Source organism: Rousettus aegyptiacus, unplaced genomic scaffold (assembly GCF_014176215.1).
Source record: "Rousettus aegyptiacus isolate mRouAeg1 unplaced genomic scaffold, mRouAeg1.p scaffold_m13_p_16, whole genome shotgun sequence".
NCBI lineage: Eukaryota > Metazoa > Chordata > Mammalia > Chiroptera > Pteropodidae > Rousettus > Rousettus aegyptiacus.
In genome coordinates, this window is record NW_023416291.1 from 662,632 (window position 1) to 679,362 (window position 16,731).

Consider the following 16,731-nt stretch of genomic DNA (forward strand, 5'->3'; position numbering starts at 1 on the left):
GGATCGCTGCCCATGGTACCCGGGTGCAGGACACACGACCCGGAGCGGCCAGACACCCTGCCAGCCCCTCACCCTCCCTCCCGTGGACCGGCCGGCGAGCAGCCAGCCCGCCTCTCCACCTGACACTGTGACAACGAACGGCTCTGTGGGCCAACCGGACTACGGCGACGACCAGCACGGTGGGTGAGCTGGAGACCCCCGCTGGGCGCCGGGGGGGGGGACTCGGGTCCCCGCCCCCCACCTCTTGACAATGAGCTTCTGTTACAAGCCGCGGTGGACAGCCCAGGGACGCGGCTCCTCAGAACCCCGCAGAGGGACTGGCGAGCCTGTCCGGCCCGTGGCTGGGGACCTGCGCTGGGACAACAGTCCCCATTCTCCGGGCGAGTCCAGCGCCCACGTGACCGCTGTTCAGACAGGGGACAGGGACATGGCCTGTAGGCTCTCGCAGGGACTCGCACAGGTCCTGGGACAGCCCGAGGACACAGCCGGCGGGGCGCGAGCCCTCACGGCTGCTCTGATCGCCTTGACCGCCCTCTGTTTCCGTCACTGTGGACGTTTTAATGCACATTGGGGGCCTAGGACGCTCAGCGAGTGCGTGTGTGTCCCAGAAACCAAGAGATCGAAGTGAAATCATGAAGAGGGCTGGATTTCAAGCAACTGTATCTCATCCCAGGGGAAAAAAAAGAAGGCATTTCACGTTTGACAGGTAGTAAAATGCACCGTGGAACTTCCGTGAAAAAACCAGAAGGTGGAAAGCAATGGATTTGGTGAGTAGGAAGGAAGGGCAGTGAGAGAATTTTATTACATGTATTGATTTCTGGGGGCTCAACGCTGTCCTCCTCATCACACTGGCAACCGGGACGCGATCGAAATCGTAAATCACGAGGGACAATTATGAGTTTATACGTCTTCAAACTAAACGGTCACACGAAATGAAAAGCAAGTCCCTGGCGACGGCTTCCCGGCGCCCGGGGGCTGCTGGGCCAGCGTCCTCCGCCCTCGGGCCCGGCTCCCGGAGGGGGCTCAGCGGCGAAATGAGGGTCATCTTCACGCACAGGCCGAAAGCCGCAAAATCGGAAAGGCTCGCGAATGCGGATGTAGGAGCCACGCGGAACGATGGACGTTGACGGGGAAATGACAAGATGAACTAATTCAGACGCGGCTTTTACTGATCATGAAAACACCGTCTCTCACGGGATCTAGGAAGTTCCGTGATATTACAACGCGATGCGTCACCACAAGTATTTACAGGGGAGTTTAACTCGATCCGACCTTCCCAGTTACGTTAAGTTCCCAGGTGACTGGAAAATGAGGCAATGTGGTAATTTACAGACTATACAGAAAAGAAAAAAGGGTCACCGTTCTCCCAATACTAGAATAAAATGAATCTAGCACTAAAGGTCTCATTGAGCTGACGCGACCTCTGTTTCTGCCATGGTGACAGCCAAGGGTCCCGTCCTGGTTTAATTTAGCAACGAGAGAAACGGCGCCGGGTATTACGTGCTTAGAGCCGCCGACAATGCCCGGGCCTGGGAGACGTGGTCACTCCCGGTCGCGGTTCTCACGCGCGGTAACTGAGGGTCGGGTGGGAGAGCGCCCGGCACCCCACCGGGGCGTTATTGCCACAGTTACGTGGGCAGAACGAGCCAGAAGAAGGCACTCGATATACCTTTGCTTAATACACATCACACCATTTCACACGTCCATTTGCAATTTTGCCTCAAGCAAATATGACACCTGACTAACCTCGCCATGCCTTTCCTCCAGCCTTGGCTCCTGGAGTACAGAGGCACACGTCACGTGATTCGCTTCTCCACTCGTCTGCCTGTTTGGCTGTGTTCATGGCATAAAGGACTGGTCCATGCGGAGTGGCCAGGATGTGCACGTGTGCGTGTGTGTGCGTGTGTGCGTGTGCAAAGTAGACAAGTCGAAGACTGCAACTTGCCCTTTTAGACACCAGCTAGGATGCCCTTTATATTCCAATTTTGGAGACATTTCCAAAGTTTCTAGATGCTTCCACAATTACATAGACGATGGTTTGAAATCACTAACTTAAATGCTTCGCTTCTTGGATATAGATTTGCGCTATTACTCTCTCTGAGCAATATATTAGGAATATATTTCTAATACTTTTTTTTGAGTCAAGCTGAGATTTCCCTCAGGAGTCATTTCCCCCCTTAATGTCAGCTTAATGCATTTATGGAAAAATGCTTTAAACATTTGGTGTAGCCCGAGCCATTCCTCTGGTTGTCAATTTCCTATACCCCCCCAAATCCAAAGTGTTATTACATTTTGTCCTTCTGGGATACTCTGTGCCTTCTCTAAAAGTTAAACTAATTCACATCTGTGATCGTTTTCAATTTTGTGGAACTTTTATTACTGTGTGAAATAGGTTAAATTTCGTCAGACAAAAAAGAACTGTATGTTAATGAATGAGACCTCTATATTAAAAAAATAAATAAATGAAGTATGCTCACTTAAATAACTGCCTACAAAGATGATTAAATCTACACTTTTCTGTAGCCGCACTGACCTGTTTCAAACAATAATCATGCCACCAGCTCATTATCGTCGTGTCAAAGTGACGTCATCTTTGGAAATCGAAGCCTCGGTGGACAGCCCGTCCCTGAACAACTTCGCCACAAACGCGGTCCGTTCTCCTCCGTCCTTGCCTGGCTTTCTGCGTCCCGCCCCCCGATGTGTGCGCGTCACCGAGGTCACTGCGTAAACGGCTGCAGGGCGCTGAGGGGCCAGCCTCAAAGCAGCGACCTGGGCCCGAGAGGTCGCTCGCCACAGGCAAGGTGTGGAGGGAACTCTCGCTTTTCAAATTAAAAAAACGTAAAAGAGGGAAAAAGCAAAAAGGCAAAGAAACCCAGGGTGACTAACCGCTCGATGGGATGTTCAGTTTGAACAGGGTATGTTCAGTATGGCGGGAGCTAAGTGATGACTTAAAACTCTTGCGAACCTGGGCCCTCGATTATTTCACAGTTATTTAATAATTAAAAACAAGTTTGGTCATCGAAGCAATAAAATCAAAATCTGTCCTTGAAAGCTAATTATGCTATCATCGACCGTCCTGAGAATCCGCTCGCGGGCTGCTTCTAACGATGGACGGACGCACACGCACGGAACTCGCTCCAAGAGCGGGCTGTCCCGTCGGGGCCGCTCTGCGTGAGCGCGCCCGTAGGGGTCAGCACGGCGCAGACCCCGGGGCGGCCGGAGTGTGGGCGAGTCTCAAACCGCGGGAGAGAAAAAACGCGAAGGGGAAACGGTGGCCAGGGATGGGGTTCACGCTGTGGACCGGAAACACAAAGATGAAAACGCGAACGGGGGATTACAGAAAGGGGGGGCTTGTCTTCCAGAATCCGGAGATGAGCACTCGGCTCAGGAGCTCCAGTGCCCTGACCTTTCCTTCCAGGTTAAGACGAAGACCCCGAGACGCGGCCGGTGCCACCACAGAGGAGGCCACAGGCAGGACAGAGGCCCGGGGCGGAGGGCGGGCGGGGCCGGCCGCGGCGGCCTCCCCTCCAGGACCCACGTGGGGGCCACGCTCGCCGGCCCCCGCCTGAAATGCGAGCTGGTCGGTCAGGCCTGTGGACACGTGAGGACGGCACAGCCGAGCTCTCCGGAAGCATCCCGCGTCCGTGGACATGAACACGCCTCGTCTGACCCCCACTCACACCCGTGCCGAGCGCCGCCCTCGCCCGACTCAGCGCTGGGGGTTGGCACGCAGGGATGTCCGCCATCGGCCACGGTCGTCGCCCTTCTAGTGACGGGCGAAGACGAAATCTGGACCACGGAGGTCCGAAGCCGGAGACCTACGTGAAGCTGACACACGAGCACCAGGTGGTGGTGAACGCTAGGCCAGGACACATCACGAAATAGCTTCATGTGAAACACTGGCTCGGGCTGTGCTTTATTCGGGGCCAGTGTGGCTTTTCCCTTCCGTATTTGGAGCACGGTTCCTTGTTCTCTATGATGTAAACAAAACAACATTTAGAGTAACTGTTTATTTCCCTGAAAGCAAGTGAATGAAATATGAACAGCTGCTTTTAGCAGTGGTTAGCTTATCGCCGGGGCGGGGCAGGGCAATGGTTCCACGCTTCAGTGCTTGGAAAGAATCAGAGCCTCTTCCAGTTAATCTTAAAAGAGGACTTAAACGCATAAAAACCGTAAGGCAGAAAGAAAGACTTTCAAGGCTTTACACTTGCCGAAAATAATGGCGACGGGGCACCCGGCACAGACGGACGCGAGCCTCGATGCTCTCGGATTAAGGCCTTTTGAGCGCTATAAATAGTTCATTTCCTTGAAATATTGCTGCCCGGTTTCGAAGTGCATTTTGCAGGTGGTATTTATTCCTTTGAGGTTAAACACGTTCCGAAATAAAAGAGCTACTGGACAAAAAAAAAGATGCTGCGGCTAAAATAGAAATCTGGGGGATGGGGGCGTCTGCTGTTGCCCTCTGCTAGAAGAATCGGATAAATAAAGATGCATTGCAGAGATTTTCTGTCTCAGGGAGAGTGTCTCGCCGACCTGCCAATCCCAGACACACAAGACAAGGCCCGACGGCGATACGGCACGTGCCGAGAAAAGCCATCTTCCCTCCAAATCCGTCGCTAAGCCGTACGGATACGAATCGCTAACGAAACGCCGATTCTCATTTGCAGGCGAAACGTTCACGCCATTCGTCACGTTGCAGGTTTGGTGACACGGGGTCGAGAGCCTTGGGGACGGCCCGAAGGCGCCAGCCGGGGACTCGATCCGGCCACGTCGCCCGCTCGCGAAGCCCCCGCCCGCCGTCCGTGGGCGGCGGAAGACGTCGGACGGTCTCGTCCGTCACGCGATGGGCTTCGCCCGTACACGGGTCACCGTTCCACACTCATCTCTCGGTTTTACACAACGTCCTCCCTCAGCACGGTTACCCGCCTTTGCCCAGGTCACGCACGCATCTCCCCAGTCGGCCGGACGACAGTTGGTGAAGGTCGCCAGAAGACCAGGCACGCGAGCTGGCTCCTTTGGCCTCGGGGAGGCACCGCCCGGCTCCCCGGGGACCACCAGCTCCTGCAGGCGTCCCCTGAGGGGCTCTGGGCTGGGAGCCCCAAGGCGGAGGGCGGGGGTCATGCCCTGTGACTCAGGAGACACTGCGCCGTGAGCTCAGAGCTTCTCAGCGGTTTAGAAGCCAGCCCGGCAGCCGGCTTCCAGCTCAGGGCGACTCGGATACGTGGGGCGTTAGAGGGACCAGGGCCTCGCCCGACTGGCAACGCGATGGCGGCCGCGAGGGAAGCTGCCGGCCTCGCGGACCACACGCCGGGAGACCAGGGAACGTAGACACTAAGCCGAGGGACACGGCTCAGGGTTCTGCAGCCTCTGGGCGCAGTGTGGGCCCAGCGCCGTGGACGCCTCGGCGCCGACGGTGACGGTGACCGCCGCCGGTCCCCGAGGGGAGCCTGACGCGGGGCTCAGGGGGCGTGTGCGCGCCTAGGAGGCAGCGCGTTACGCGTTTCAGAGAGTCACTCCTCGAAACGGTTAAAGGATTAAATCGCTCAAATCCCGAACCTTTTCGGTGACAAACGACTCGCTTACTCGCTGTCACAACGTCCCGTGCCGCACAGCACGTGCGGAGGCTGAATCCGGAGCCGTGCGGTCCCGCGGACCCCGGATACCACGAGCGCGAGCGAGACGGTACGAAGGCTCGTGATGGGCGATGCCGTCGTGGCACAGGGACCCGCCGACGGGGGCGTCGGGGACGTGGCCAGCGCCCTCAAACGGCGCGCGAGAAATACACGCATGTTTAGCACGAACCGCAGAAAAAACGAGCAGACGTGAGATGACGCGGTAGCTCTACCGACCACGCGGATATAAGGAAATGCTTGAGAACTGTTGTGACATGTAACATACGAGCGGGCGTCCGGCAGCAGCAAAGTCACTCGAGTGCTGCACGAGCGTGCTCTCGCTTGGCCGGCCGCCGGTCTGTAACCCTCCCCCTGTGACTTCATTATTTCCTTCCTAAGACCGTTCTGCTTATCATACATTTCCAATAAGTAGCATTAAATATATTCAAGATCATATCAATATTCCATTTTCTACACATTTAGCCAGTTTTCACGGCTCTGCCTTCCAAGGAAATGCAGCGAAGGCTCTCCAAGGGCTCACAGCCCCCCCAGGAGCACGGGAGATGGGGGGACCATCTTCCTGTCCCTAGAGGCAGAGTGACCAAGCCTCAGGAGCAGGGGAGCGCGGTTCTGACGCGGACCTCCTTCCCCAGACGCACGGGCCGGGGCGCACGGCGACAGGGACCCCGGACCCCGGACCCTGGACCCCGGACCCCGGCACCGCACGCGCCCCGCGGTCCGTCCCCGCTCCTGCCCGTCCCCCCCCCGGGGGACACTCCGCGGCCCGCCCCAGGCCCGGCCCGAGGGGGACCGAGGCCGCCGCGTGCCCGCCGCGCTCACCAGGGCGAACTCCTTGTTGAGGACCATCTGCTCCACCAGCGAGGACTCGTTGCGGAACAGGTGGGGCTGCATGTGGCTCCACATGTGCGGGAACCACCAGAACTGGTCCACGGACCGCAGCAGCAGGTCGTCGCCTTCGTCCTCCGCCCTGGTCCCTGCGGCAGGAGGACCCGGTCAGCGGCCCCGCCCGCCGCGCCCCGCCCGCTCCTCCTGGTGCCGCCTCCTACGACCGACAGACGCCTGAGGCCGATTTTGTGCCGTTCTAACGGAAAGAACATCGGTCTCAATCGCATCAGAGGCCCTGGGCGCGGGGCGGGGTGGCGTGGGGAGGCGGCCCCCAGGGCTGAGAGCTGCTTAATTTAGGGCTCAGGGGCATTTCATCCCTCACGTTTGTTTAGAGTTGCCAGCATACGGTGGGAGTCAAACCAGACTTATTTTTGGACCGTTCGTTCCGTTTAAAATGATCAACTGATCACTGTCTCCTTTATCACGGGCACAGGGAAACCTAATCAGAGATGATTATCCCCTTTAGTCTTAACAATATCCCTGCGAGAAGTCTAAAATTGAGCTTAAGATTTAACTGACGCAGCTCGTTAATTTTCTCTTGGGATTACCAAAACGGCATGCGCTTGCTGAAGAAATGTGGGGAGCCCAGGCCAGTGACGGAGAAAACGCAAAGGCAAAAGCAAAGCAGCGGAAACGGGGCCCGTCTCTCTTTTCCAGAGAGAAGCAGCTTTTTTTAAAGTTGAGCTCAGACTGTATAAACACTTTTGTGTTTCTCTGTTTTTAACACGATATGATGAACGTACATAAACATTTCCCATTTCGATACACGTATTTCATAAAATGTAAACAACGAGTTGAGAATTTAAAACTGATACCAATTTCTCATGTTCTAGCAGGAAGGTTTGTCAACAGTGCTCAATGCATAGGTAAAAATTCCTTTGTCGTTCCAACGTGAAAAAAAAAAAAAAAGAAAAAGGAAAAGAATAACTCAATACTTGGGGAATTTGGCGATCAACTACGTTGTAGCTATTCAAGGATATTTTCACTGTCTGGAATCACACGGTTTTGTACGATTTTACAACATTCGGTCTGATTTAAAAATGTTCAGGATCAATAGCGTAAGACCTGATTCTTATTCGGTCTCTAGATACTTAACCACGCCAGTAAAGGAAAATAAATCCTGGCTTCGCGCACGAGGTGTATTTATTCGGTTTATTTTTTCCACAACAGAGTAATGGTTTACAGGTGGCTGCTTGACTTTATAGTCTTCACTTAAATTAAACAAGCAAATATTGAAGATATTTTTTACAAGAATCTTCTCCACATGGCCCTGGGCACGCCGCTCGAGCGGTGAGCACGGTGCAGTGGTTAAAGCGTGTGTTTGCGCCGATGGGGACCAGGTTCAGAGCCCTCCTCTGCCACCTGCTTGGCTGTGTGATCTGGGACCCGCCGTTTCTCGGGGTCTCGGTTTCCTGGTTTGACAGCAGAAATGTGAGAACCTGTCTCATAGTGCCTCTGCGAAGTCGCTGAGTTGATTTACTGCACGCTGTGACCTGCGGTTGGTAAATACCTTACGAATATTGGGGTCTCTTTTTTACCTAAAAATTACCTCTACCGGTTTGTCCCTGAATTTCCATGTTTTCGCACATTCGTGAGGACATCGCCTGCTCAGCTGACCGGTCCGTAAGGTCCGGGGTTGGGCGCCTGCAGCCCGCGGGGCCCGGTGTCACCCCCCGGTGCGGCGGGCGAGGGGCCTCGCCCAGTCTGCAGGCCGGCGAGCTTTCGAGCCCCCCGTTGCGAGCGCTCCCCTGCTTGTGTGTGTATCGATGCGTGCGCACTGCTCCTGGGGCGCGGACCACAGTCCGGGTCCTCGGGAGGAATGGGGACCCCCGGTGTAGAGGGCGGGTGCTGTCGCTGTTAAGACAGCTGCCACTTCAACGGGGACATGCAGGTCGGGGAAGCCGCCCACCCCACGGGCACGGTGGGCAGGCAGAACTCCGTTAACTTTCGCTACAGTCGTTATTGCTACAGACGTAACCATCGGCGACTTTTATCAATATGCCGAGAACATCAAACACCGAAGCCCAGATGAGGAGGAGTGTGTCGCTTCCTCAACAACGGTCTGCGAAATCGTCTTTGCATTTGCTGGTCGACCCCCTCCCCAGTCCAGGACGCGTCCTGTGCTTCCTGCCACTTCCAGTAACGATCAGTGGGATAGAAAGGGAGTGGGGGGGGGCACCTGTCTCCCTGAGGAGAGCCGGGGACGGGGGGAGGGGCCTCGGCTGGCGGGCGGCACCCAGGTCTAACGGCCTCGGTGTGGCCTGACAGCACCCCGCAAACACGTCGTGCATGCGTCTCAACAAGCGGCAAGTCATTCACAGTCTCACGTGGAGGAAACCAAACGTCCGGGCTCTGCAGGTGGACGCACGCGGCCGGGCCGCTGGAGGCCGGTCCCCGTGGGAGGAGCAGGGGCTGCTTGCATGGCTTTGCGTCAGGCTGGTACCAACGGGAAGACTCGACGAGGCCCGCGGAAGAGCGATAATTGAAATGTAGTTCTTTGCCTCCTCCTCAAATTACTGCCCCTGCGACGCGACCGGGGAGCCGTCTGCTCCCTGAGCTTCTCAGGCCTGACCCCGTTGCTCGAGGAGCCTTTGAAGGTCACACAGCCACATCGGTGTTCAAAATCGCAGCCCGGAACAGCCCAGCCTGTGCAGGCGGGATGACCCGAATCTCTTCCGCAGAACGTCCTTTTAACATACGCAATCGTTTGACCTGTCGCCAGGTTGAAATGCTAATTTTCCTTCTATTCCTTTAAACAGATTTCCGAGTCTCAGAGCAGGAGAGACGTCGCATTCAGGAAAAGCCCGTGAGACGTCGCCGCGGTGGCAGCCTGACTAACGACTCACGCCGGGCCGCCGTGGGCAAACGAGCTGCACTGATGATAATTAAAGGCGCCTTTGCACCGGATGTTGTTGATGACCCAACAAAGTGCGCGCGTGCAAAGGGCTCTCGCACACGACTGTGCGACGTCCCGAACGGAGCCCCTGGCTCCCCTCGGGCTGCGGGGCAGGAGCAGGTTCGGCTCTGACGCCTGCGCCACGTTTCGCCACGGCCGCGACCTCGACGCAGAGTTTGCTCTGCACTCGAGCCAGACGTTGTCGGGCTGATATCCCGAAAATTCTGGAGGCGGAAACGGGGGAGGAGCTGAGAACCGCCCGCGAGGGCGGGCGTGAGCGCCGGGCACAGGCTGAGGCTGCAGCCGGAAGGAGGCGCGACCGTGGCTGGAGAGTCGCGGGGAGGAGCGCGGGCCCAACCGCGCCGGGTGGGCGCGGTGCGCGGGGAGCCAAACCGCCCGTGACGACTCAGGGAGAGATCCTGCGAGGGCCCGTGCGGCGCGGAGGGCCCCGAAAACCCGCCAAATCGCATCGAGGCTGCACAATTCTTCTCCCGACAGACGCTTTTCAGAGGAAGTTGACAGGCGGGAAAGGGCCCGTCGCCTCGGCCGCCTGACGACTTAGAGACAGCAGCGTCCGTTCCGATCGTTCTCACTGCGTCGCCGTCACCACCGTCACGCTGCTCTCTGCCTGCGCCATGCCGAGACACCAGGCACTCGGCCCCGCTCGGCTCGGCGGTGACGGCTTCCCCGGCTGAGTCGGGGGAGCCCTCCCTCTCCCGTCTGCCCCCGAACCCAGCCGCGTCTGCCAACGCAAAGGAGCTCCCTGGTTTCGAGTGTGGTGCGCGGATGACGCGCCCACGGACCCGGACGTCAGCCCGGCTCGTCTCCCTCCCTGCTCGCGACACATCCACCAGCCGCTCTCCTGAGGACACGAAGCCCCTTCTTACCTGTGTGGTAAAACTTCCCTGAAAATCCAAGGTTGAAGGTAAAATTTGCAACCTGAGTGCGCAGTAAATTCTGAGTCTCTAGTAACGCCTGAAATAAATAAGAGATGAACACGAGTTTAGAAAAGTCAGGAAGCAGCGTTGGGGTGCCGCGTACGCACGAGTGGAACAGAACCGCACGGGCCCCGGTGCCCGGGGGGGCTGGCGGCCGCGTCGCTCGCCACGCGTCTCAGGCCCTGGAGTCGCCCTGCGACTCCCTTTCCTGGAAGCCACCCAGGTGAGAAGCTGTCCCTCCCAGGCACCGACCGTCAGCTCTCTGCACGCGGCGCTCAAATCGCTCTCTCGTTCCCGCGTGAGCTATTTCTTGAATTCCAGATTATTATCCTCATTTTCTTGGGGATTTCCCCCTTTCCCCCCCAGCATTATTGGAGTCATTATGTCGACAAGTCCACCATTTTTGGGGTAAGGAATAGGAGGGTAACTTGCGTTAGGGTTGCAATTTAGTGTTTCATTTAACTGAGCTACGCTCCCTATCGTTTTTTTAAGGTGTAATTATTGAGTTGAAAGCCTGAGGTTTTACTTTACAAACTAAAAAGCGATGTGTATTTTATAGGATGTTAATTACAGATCTTGAGATATGAATGGGACGGCTAGGCGGGAAACGGCCATTTTCATAAAGAAAAGTCCCTAAATGCGGCCAGAATGCCCCTCGGCTCTCAGCGTGCACTCCTTCTGGCCGACTGGACCGCTCGTGCAGGCAGGAGGGGGGTCCGCCGCCCCGCCCCGCCGCGCCTCCCACTCACGCGTGCGGCCCCCGCGCGGCTCCTGCGTCCCGAGGCCTCGGCGTTTGCTGACTGATTCACGAGTGTTTAAAGAGGGCTTATTTTGCCCCAACGGAAACGAGAAACTCGTTTCGAACTAGAGACGCGGGTGGGACGATTTCCGTTCGCTGCTGGCCGCGGGGGGCAGAGAGCACAGGGCCGGAGGGGCCGTCGCGTCTGCTGGGCCCTCGTCACGCTCGCCGGCCAAACCGCCTATGCTCTGGAGCCCAGAGGGCTGCCCCGAAACTCATTGCGTAAAAGAAAAATGCGAGAAAAAACACGCCCGGATGACTGACAGGGTGGTAGGCTCCGTGGTCAGTGGCGGCCGGGGACACGGCCATCCTGGCATCTCCCTGGCCAACCTTACTTAAATGTTATCAGTGAAATAGAAAAAGGATTAAGAAAAGACCCCTTAGTCTGACGCGGCTCCGTAAACATGTACACAAACCTCTCAAAAAGAACAAGTTAAAGGTTTGAAAAAGGGTGGGGTTAAAAATGAAGCCCAGTTACCTAGTTGAGCTTATTGGTGAATTCTGAGGATCGCAGCCTAAAACGAACACCACGCGAGCTTCTTCGGTTCCGGGATTTCTTACCTTATCAGCGCGCGGTCCCCGAGCCTCCGTGTCTGGAAGGAGGTTTTTAAAGCCGCCCCGTGGCCCTCAGCACTCCGGCCCCACCCGTTCCCTCGGCCGCCTCTGAGTCCTCGCAGTGCCCCGAGCTCTGCGTTTCTTTACCCGACACCCACTCCTCAGCCCAGTCCGCACCTACGGCCCACGCCTGCCCGCTGGTTTGGCAGGCGACGCCCCGAAACCTCGCCCCTCACTGCGGGGAGGGGCAGGGGGTGTCAGGCGGGCGGCCACCCCGATGTGAAACCGACCACAACTCAACGTGAGTGTGTGAACGGATCGCGAGCACGTCGCGAGCGAGGAGACGAGGGGGTTTGACGGCCGCGGGGCACGGGGCGCAGGTCCGCGGCTTCCTCAGGGGCAAGCGGACAGACCCCCCGCACTCCGCTCGCCACGGCCGACTCGCCTGCACTGCAGCGGGTCGCCCTCTCTTCTTCTGGGCTCTCAAGATGCTGGGTCCGTGGTCCCCGGCCCGGCCCCCGTTCCCAGCTCCCGCCACTCTACCTCGGGCCCGCGGGGGGCTGACACCCCACATGGCACCTGTGCGGAGGGGTCTCAGGCCGCTAACCCTCCCCCACCTGTGAGACGGCGTAAGGCTCAACACCTGTGCGCCGTGCCCGCCCCCTGTCCCCCCCGTTCCCTCCGCCCGGGGAGCCCCCCGCTGCCCCCACACCCGCCGCCCGCCCACGCCGCCCGCCCAGACGCCGCCTGTCCGGGCGCGTCTTCGCGGATGCCTCCAGGCTTACAAACCCTTGGAAATTTTCCATATGACACATAGTTAAACATTTCGTAAGCCCACAGTTAGGTACCTAACACTGTAAGTGCGGATCAGAAAAAGTGATTTCCGAAGGCTGCACACCGACTCATGAGTCCATGTGCACAGGATCGAGGCAGGAAAGCGCATTTACTGCTGCAGCTCAAACGTAACAGAATCTTCTCGTTGAACTGCCCGCGGGGTGGGGCGCATCGTCTGTTTTTAGGGTTTGTTGTAATTTCGACACACACACGTCACTATCCGCACAGAATGACGATTCGGTTAGAGAAACCACAACCGACACACCTGACAATTCGTGGTACAGGAAACACCCGAAGGGGGCTTTTCGCTGCAATGAGTGGCCGAATCGTCCTCCGGCAGGTGTCTCTGAAAGCACGCTCGAGCTCCACACATAAAAAGCTCCTGCGAGATCTCGTGTTGTCGCCTCCTCAAATGCAACCCTATTTAAAGCCTCATTATCATTCGCATTCAAAACAAAGCGGGCTCGACATAGTCTGATAAACACCTCCCAGTCTACCAACTCCGCTTCCCCGCAGACGCAGACACAGAGCCAGCCGCAGCCGCGCGGGGACATTTTCCGGTGTGGCTCTCCCCTCCCCGCAGAAGGCAGCGACGCTCGGGGCAAACGGCTTCCGGTCAGGCGGCCGGCCGCCTCTCACACCGCATTTTTTTGTAAAGGAATTGTTCTGCGATTTTAGGAAAGGTTCCCAAACAAGCGAGATAAACGTGCGGCTGATGCCTGAGCGGCTGGCGGCCCAGCCGTTCCGGGCACTAGCGACTCAGCTTCGCACGAGGCCACGTCGCTCCCTTGCGGGTTTACACTCCAGCGGCGAGACAGACGATGAACACATACAGGGATCTCACGTGCCATGAGTGCAGGGGACGCGGGGGAGAGGTCTAAAATCCAGCGCCCCGTGAATCTCGGGTGGAGTGTGAAGAATCGGCCCGGTCGGGGGGGCCAGCAGGGAGAGGGGGGCCATCATGGAGAGGGAGACAGGACTCGCCCCGCCGAGGAGTGGGCGTCTTGCCGGGGCGGTCAGGGAGGGGGAGAGTGGGCAGGCTCAGCATAACGCCGCACCCTTAACAACTGCATTTGGGATAAAACGGTAGCCCTAGGCAAAGGCTCTAGGTCAGCCGATGGGTAGGACGCAGGCTGTGGGGGGGGGGCCGTGAGATGCGGGGTGCGGGGGGGTGAGTTGCAGGCTGCGGCGACTCCTGGCTCCGCTCGCAGAGCCGGGCGGGACGCGGCCCCTGCTGGGCCATCGGCAGCCTTGCGCCTTCTGCCGCAGCGATGTGCCTCTCCGACGGCAGCGGGTCGCGCGTGGGCCGGCTCCGGCCGCAGGGAGCAGGCTCTTCCGGGCTACTACGAATTTTGGTCCAAACAATATACATATTTTGTTTTTCTGTGTTTTCATGAGAGCTCGAGCAGCGTGGAGTGAAGCAAACTGTTCCAAATATTTCAGAGAACAGTGATGGAATGAGTTATCAAAAAAAAAAATACTGCGCTAATGCTGTTTAATTTCAGGAGCAGACACATGTTAAGTGCAGAGAAAATGCAACAGTGAAACAAACGTCTAACATTATTTTTGAACGTGAGACGTAGAGAATGAAAGGCATCTCATTACCAGACTTTTTATGTAAATATTGTGGTATAGAGGCTGGCAATCAAAAATAATTTATACTCTCATTCCACTCACTGAACCGTTGAAATAAAACTCCTAATTATTTTGTTAACTATGGATCATTTAGTAGTATAAAGAAGCTTCCAGAGTGCCAGAATCCGGTGAAACAAATGTCCTCGTCCTCCTGTGAACGACGCGTGGTCGCTCTTTGGAGCGAGCCCACAGGCATGTCTTTTGCAGAAGACGTTTAATCGGCTCACGGGACAGTCCGTTTCATTAACTGACTCGGCTCCGATCCTGCAACCCGGCCTCACCTCGGGCCACCAATAAGGCAAAGTCCCTTAAAAAGCCCGACTCGCCCGACTCGCCCGACTCGCACGCCCCGACGTTTATCGGACAGTGCCGGCCGGTCTCACGTCATTTCGCCCGGGTCTCCAGCGTCCCCTTCCCCGATCGGCATCGCTGCATCTCTCGAGCCAGACGGGTCTTTCCACACGTCCTCGTCCACCGCTGACAAGTCGCCATTCACATGCTGCGCTTTTGAGGCGGCGCCGGCGGCGACGCTTCGCGCTGGTGGGAAGCGACTGGCTCCCCCTTGCTGAGCGCGTGGAAACCTCGTGCCCCCGCCCTGGCCAACGGCGAACATTTGCTCCCGCGCGAATTCGCGTGCTGTTCCGGTTTATTTACGTGCTGTGTTCTGCATTGTTAGCCACTAATGACACTTCAGCGCCGGCCGCCGCGGGGCCCAGCGCTAACCTCATTTTAATGAGTTCATTATTTGCTGTCTTCTAAAGGCAGACAGCAAATTTTTCTTTTAATTAAAGGTCAGAACACCGCAGGTCAGGGAGGGAAGGGGGTGCCCCGGCGTGGGAGGAGCTGGGGGGCCGCCCCGCAGACTCGCCCGCCTGGGCCGGGCCGGGCGCTGCTTCTCGCCAGCACGGACGGTCAGTCGAGCGCGAGAGCTGATGTCCGAAGACTCCGGGAGAAATGAAAGTCGGCCGGAGTCACGGCAGAGGCTCCCCTCCCACGCAGCAGGCCCGGGGGGCACCACGCCGTGGGGCCAGGCCGCCCCGCGTGGGACGGCCGAGCCAGGGTGGGGCACAGGGCCCGGCGACCGGCGGGGGCCGTGTCCAGCGCCCGCGGTCACAGGAACCGGCCGCCCGTGTGGACGTCCCCGCACGCCCGTTACCAGCCTCTGCAGGTGAGGGGTGGGTTTAAATAATGCGCGGTCCTGTCATAACGGATAATGCCGACGGCTTGCAACTCACGGGCGTTTCAAAACGCACAAGCCCCCGGCAGCTGCCGCTCCCCGCACCTCGCCTCTGCAGTCCGCACCTGTCCGCGGACCCTCCGCTGAACGCGCGAACGCTGCGTCACGTGACCCCCGCCGCTTGTCCCCACGCGAGGTCCCAGTGCGGACTCTCGGGGGACGCGCCTCTCCCTGGGGGGAGGCTTTTAAGAACCTGTTTTAATGGACAGCTCCGCAACCTGCCTAGAATCCAAGCCGAAAACGCCCCTCCCAGCCCAAGTGCACAGACGGCGGGGGCCGCGGCTCGGGCCGTGTGGTCCCATTACTGCCCCCCGGGGCGCGGGCGCTCTGCGGGGGGCGCACGGCTCACCCCCAGACGAAGGCCGCGGCCGCGCTCTCTGAGAGCGCGCGAAGGCCACCGCGGACGTCAGTGCCAGGATTCAGGATTTTAGGCCCCATCGCTCTCAGGTGCACCGCCCAAGCGACGTCGCTGATGGAGAGCTTGCCGTCTGGCTGCAGTTTTGCAGCCGCAGGGCTTTTCGCTTTACTTTTTATTGTTTTAACTTGCCGCAGACTTCATCAGTGCAGCGTTCTGTGGCATGCGCTTTGCCTTCGGGTGAGGGTCTCTGGCCGGCAAAGAAATGCCTCTTTTACGCCTTGGGTGTAAATGAGAGGGGTGGTCCCCAGGAGGCCCGCGGGGGCTGGGAGGTCTCTAACTCCTCACAGCCCGGAGGAAATGCTTAGCGAGCCCGGGAGGCCCCTGGTGGAGGCGATCTTTGGAAAAACCTCTGTGGACCCACCCTCAGTCTTCCGGCCTGAGTTTAAGTGCTGACGTTATTACCTGATTAGGATATACCCAAAATCCATCATTCAGTGTGTTCACTCCTGGTTTTTTATGGGGTCTTGGATACCCGTTACTCTATGTCATGATGCGTCAACAGAAAGTAAAGTATGTGTTTTAAAATATTAAAATGTATCATTTTTTTAAAGCTGTATCTTATCAATCCAATTCACTTCTAAACATCACGGCAGCGAGATCGTCTGAGTTTAAGTGGCTGCCACATCACGTCAAAAGAACGATAAAATAAGGGAAAAGCTAATTGACGTAAATCACAGACAATGTGGGCAATCTAGTATCTCCATTCTAACACGTTCCCTGATTTCCCAGTAATTTACTCGTTCACTTCTCTTACAGATTGCCTCATGAGAATATCGGCCCCTTAGAAGTCTGCTAAGAAATCAAATATCTCCAGTAATCAACCCGAGACGATAAATCGGAGATACAAAGCGTTTGAAGAGGTTCTCGGCTCCCGTCCCCGCGTGCGGCGAGGGCTCTGATT

At 57.4% G+C, this 16,731-nt stretch overlaps 1 protein-coding gene across 1 annotated transcript in view; it reads right to left on the reverse strand.

The window, feature by feature from the left end:
* The window catches only part of NDST4 (N-deacetylase and N-sulfotransferase 4), a 63,097-nt gene that overhangs the window by 31,334 nt on the left and 15,032 nt on the right, over window positions 1-16,731 (reverse strand). The window contains exons 2-3 of the mRNA XM_016144802.2: window positions 10,302-10,389; window positions 6,453-6,607 (exon numbers count right to left, since the gene is read on the reverse strand). Coding sequence (XP_016000288.2) covers window positions 6,453-6,607; window positions 10,302-10,389 — 243 coding nt within the window. The remainder of the gene's footprint in view (window positions 1-6,452; window positions 6,608-10,301; window positions 10,390-16,731) is intronic.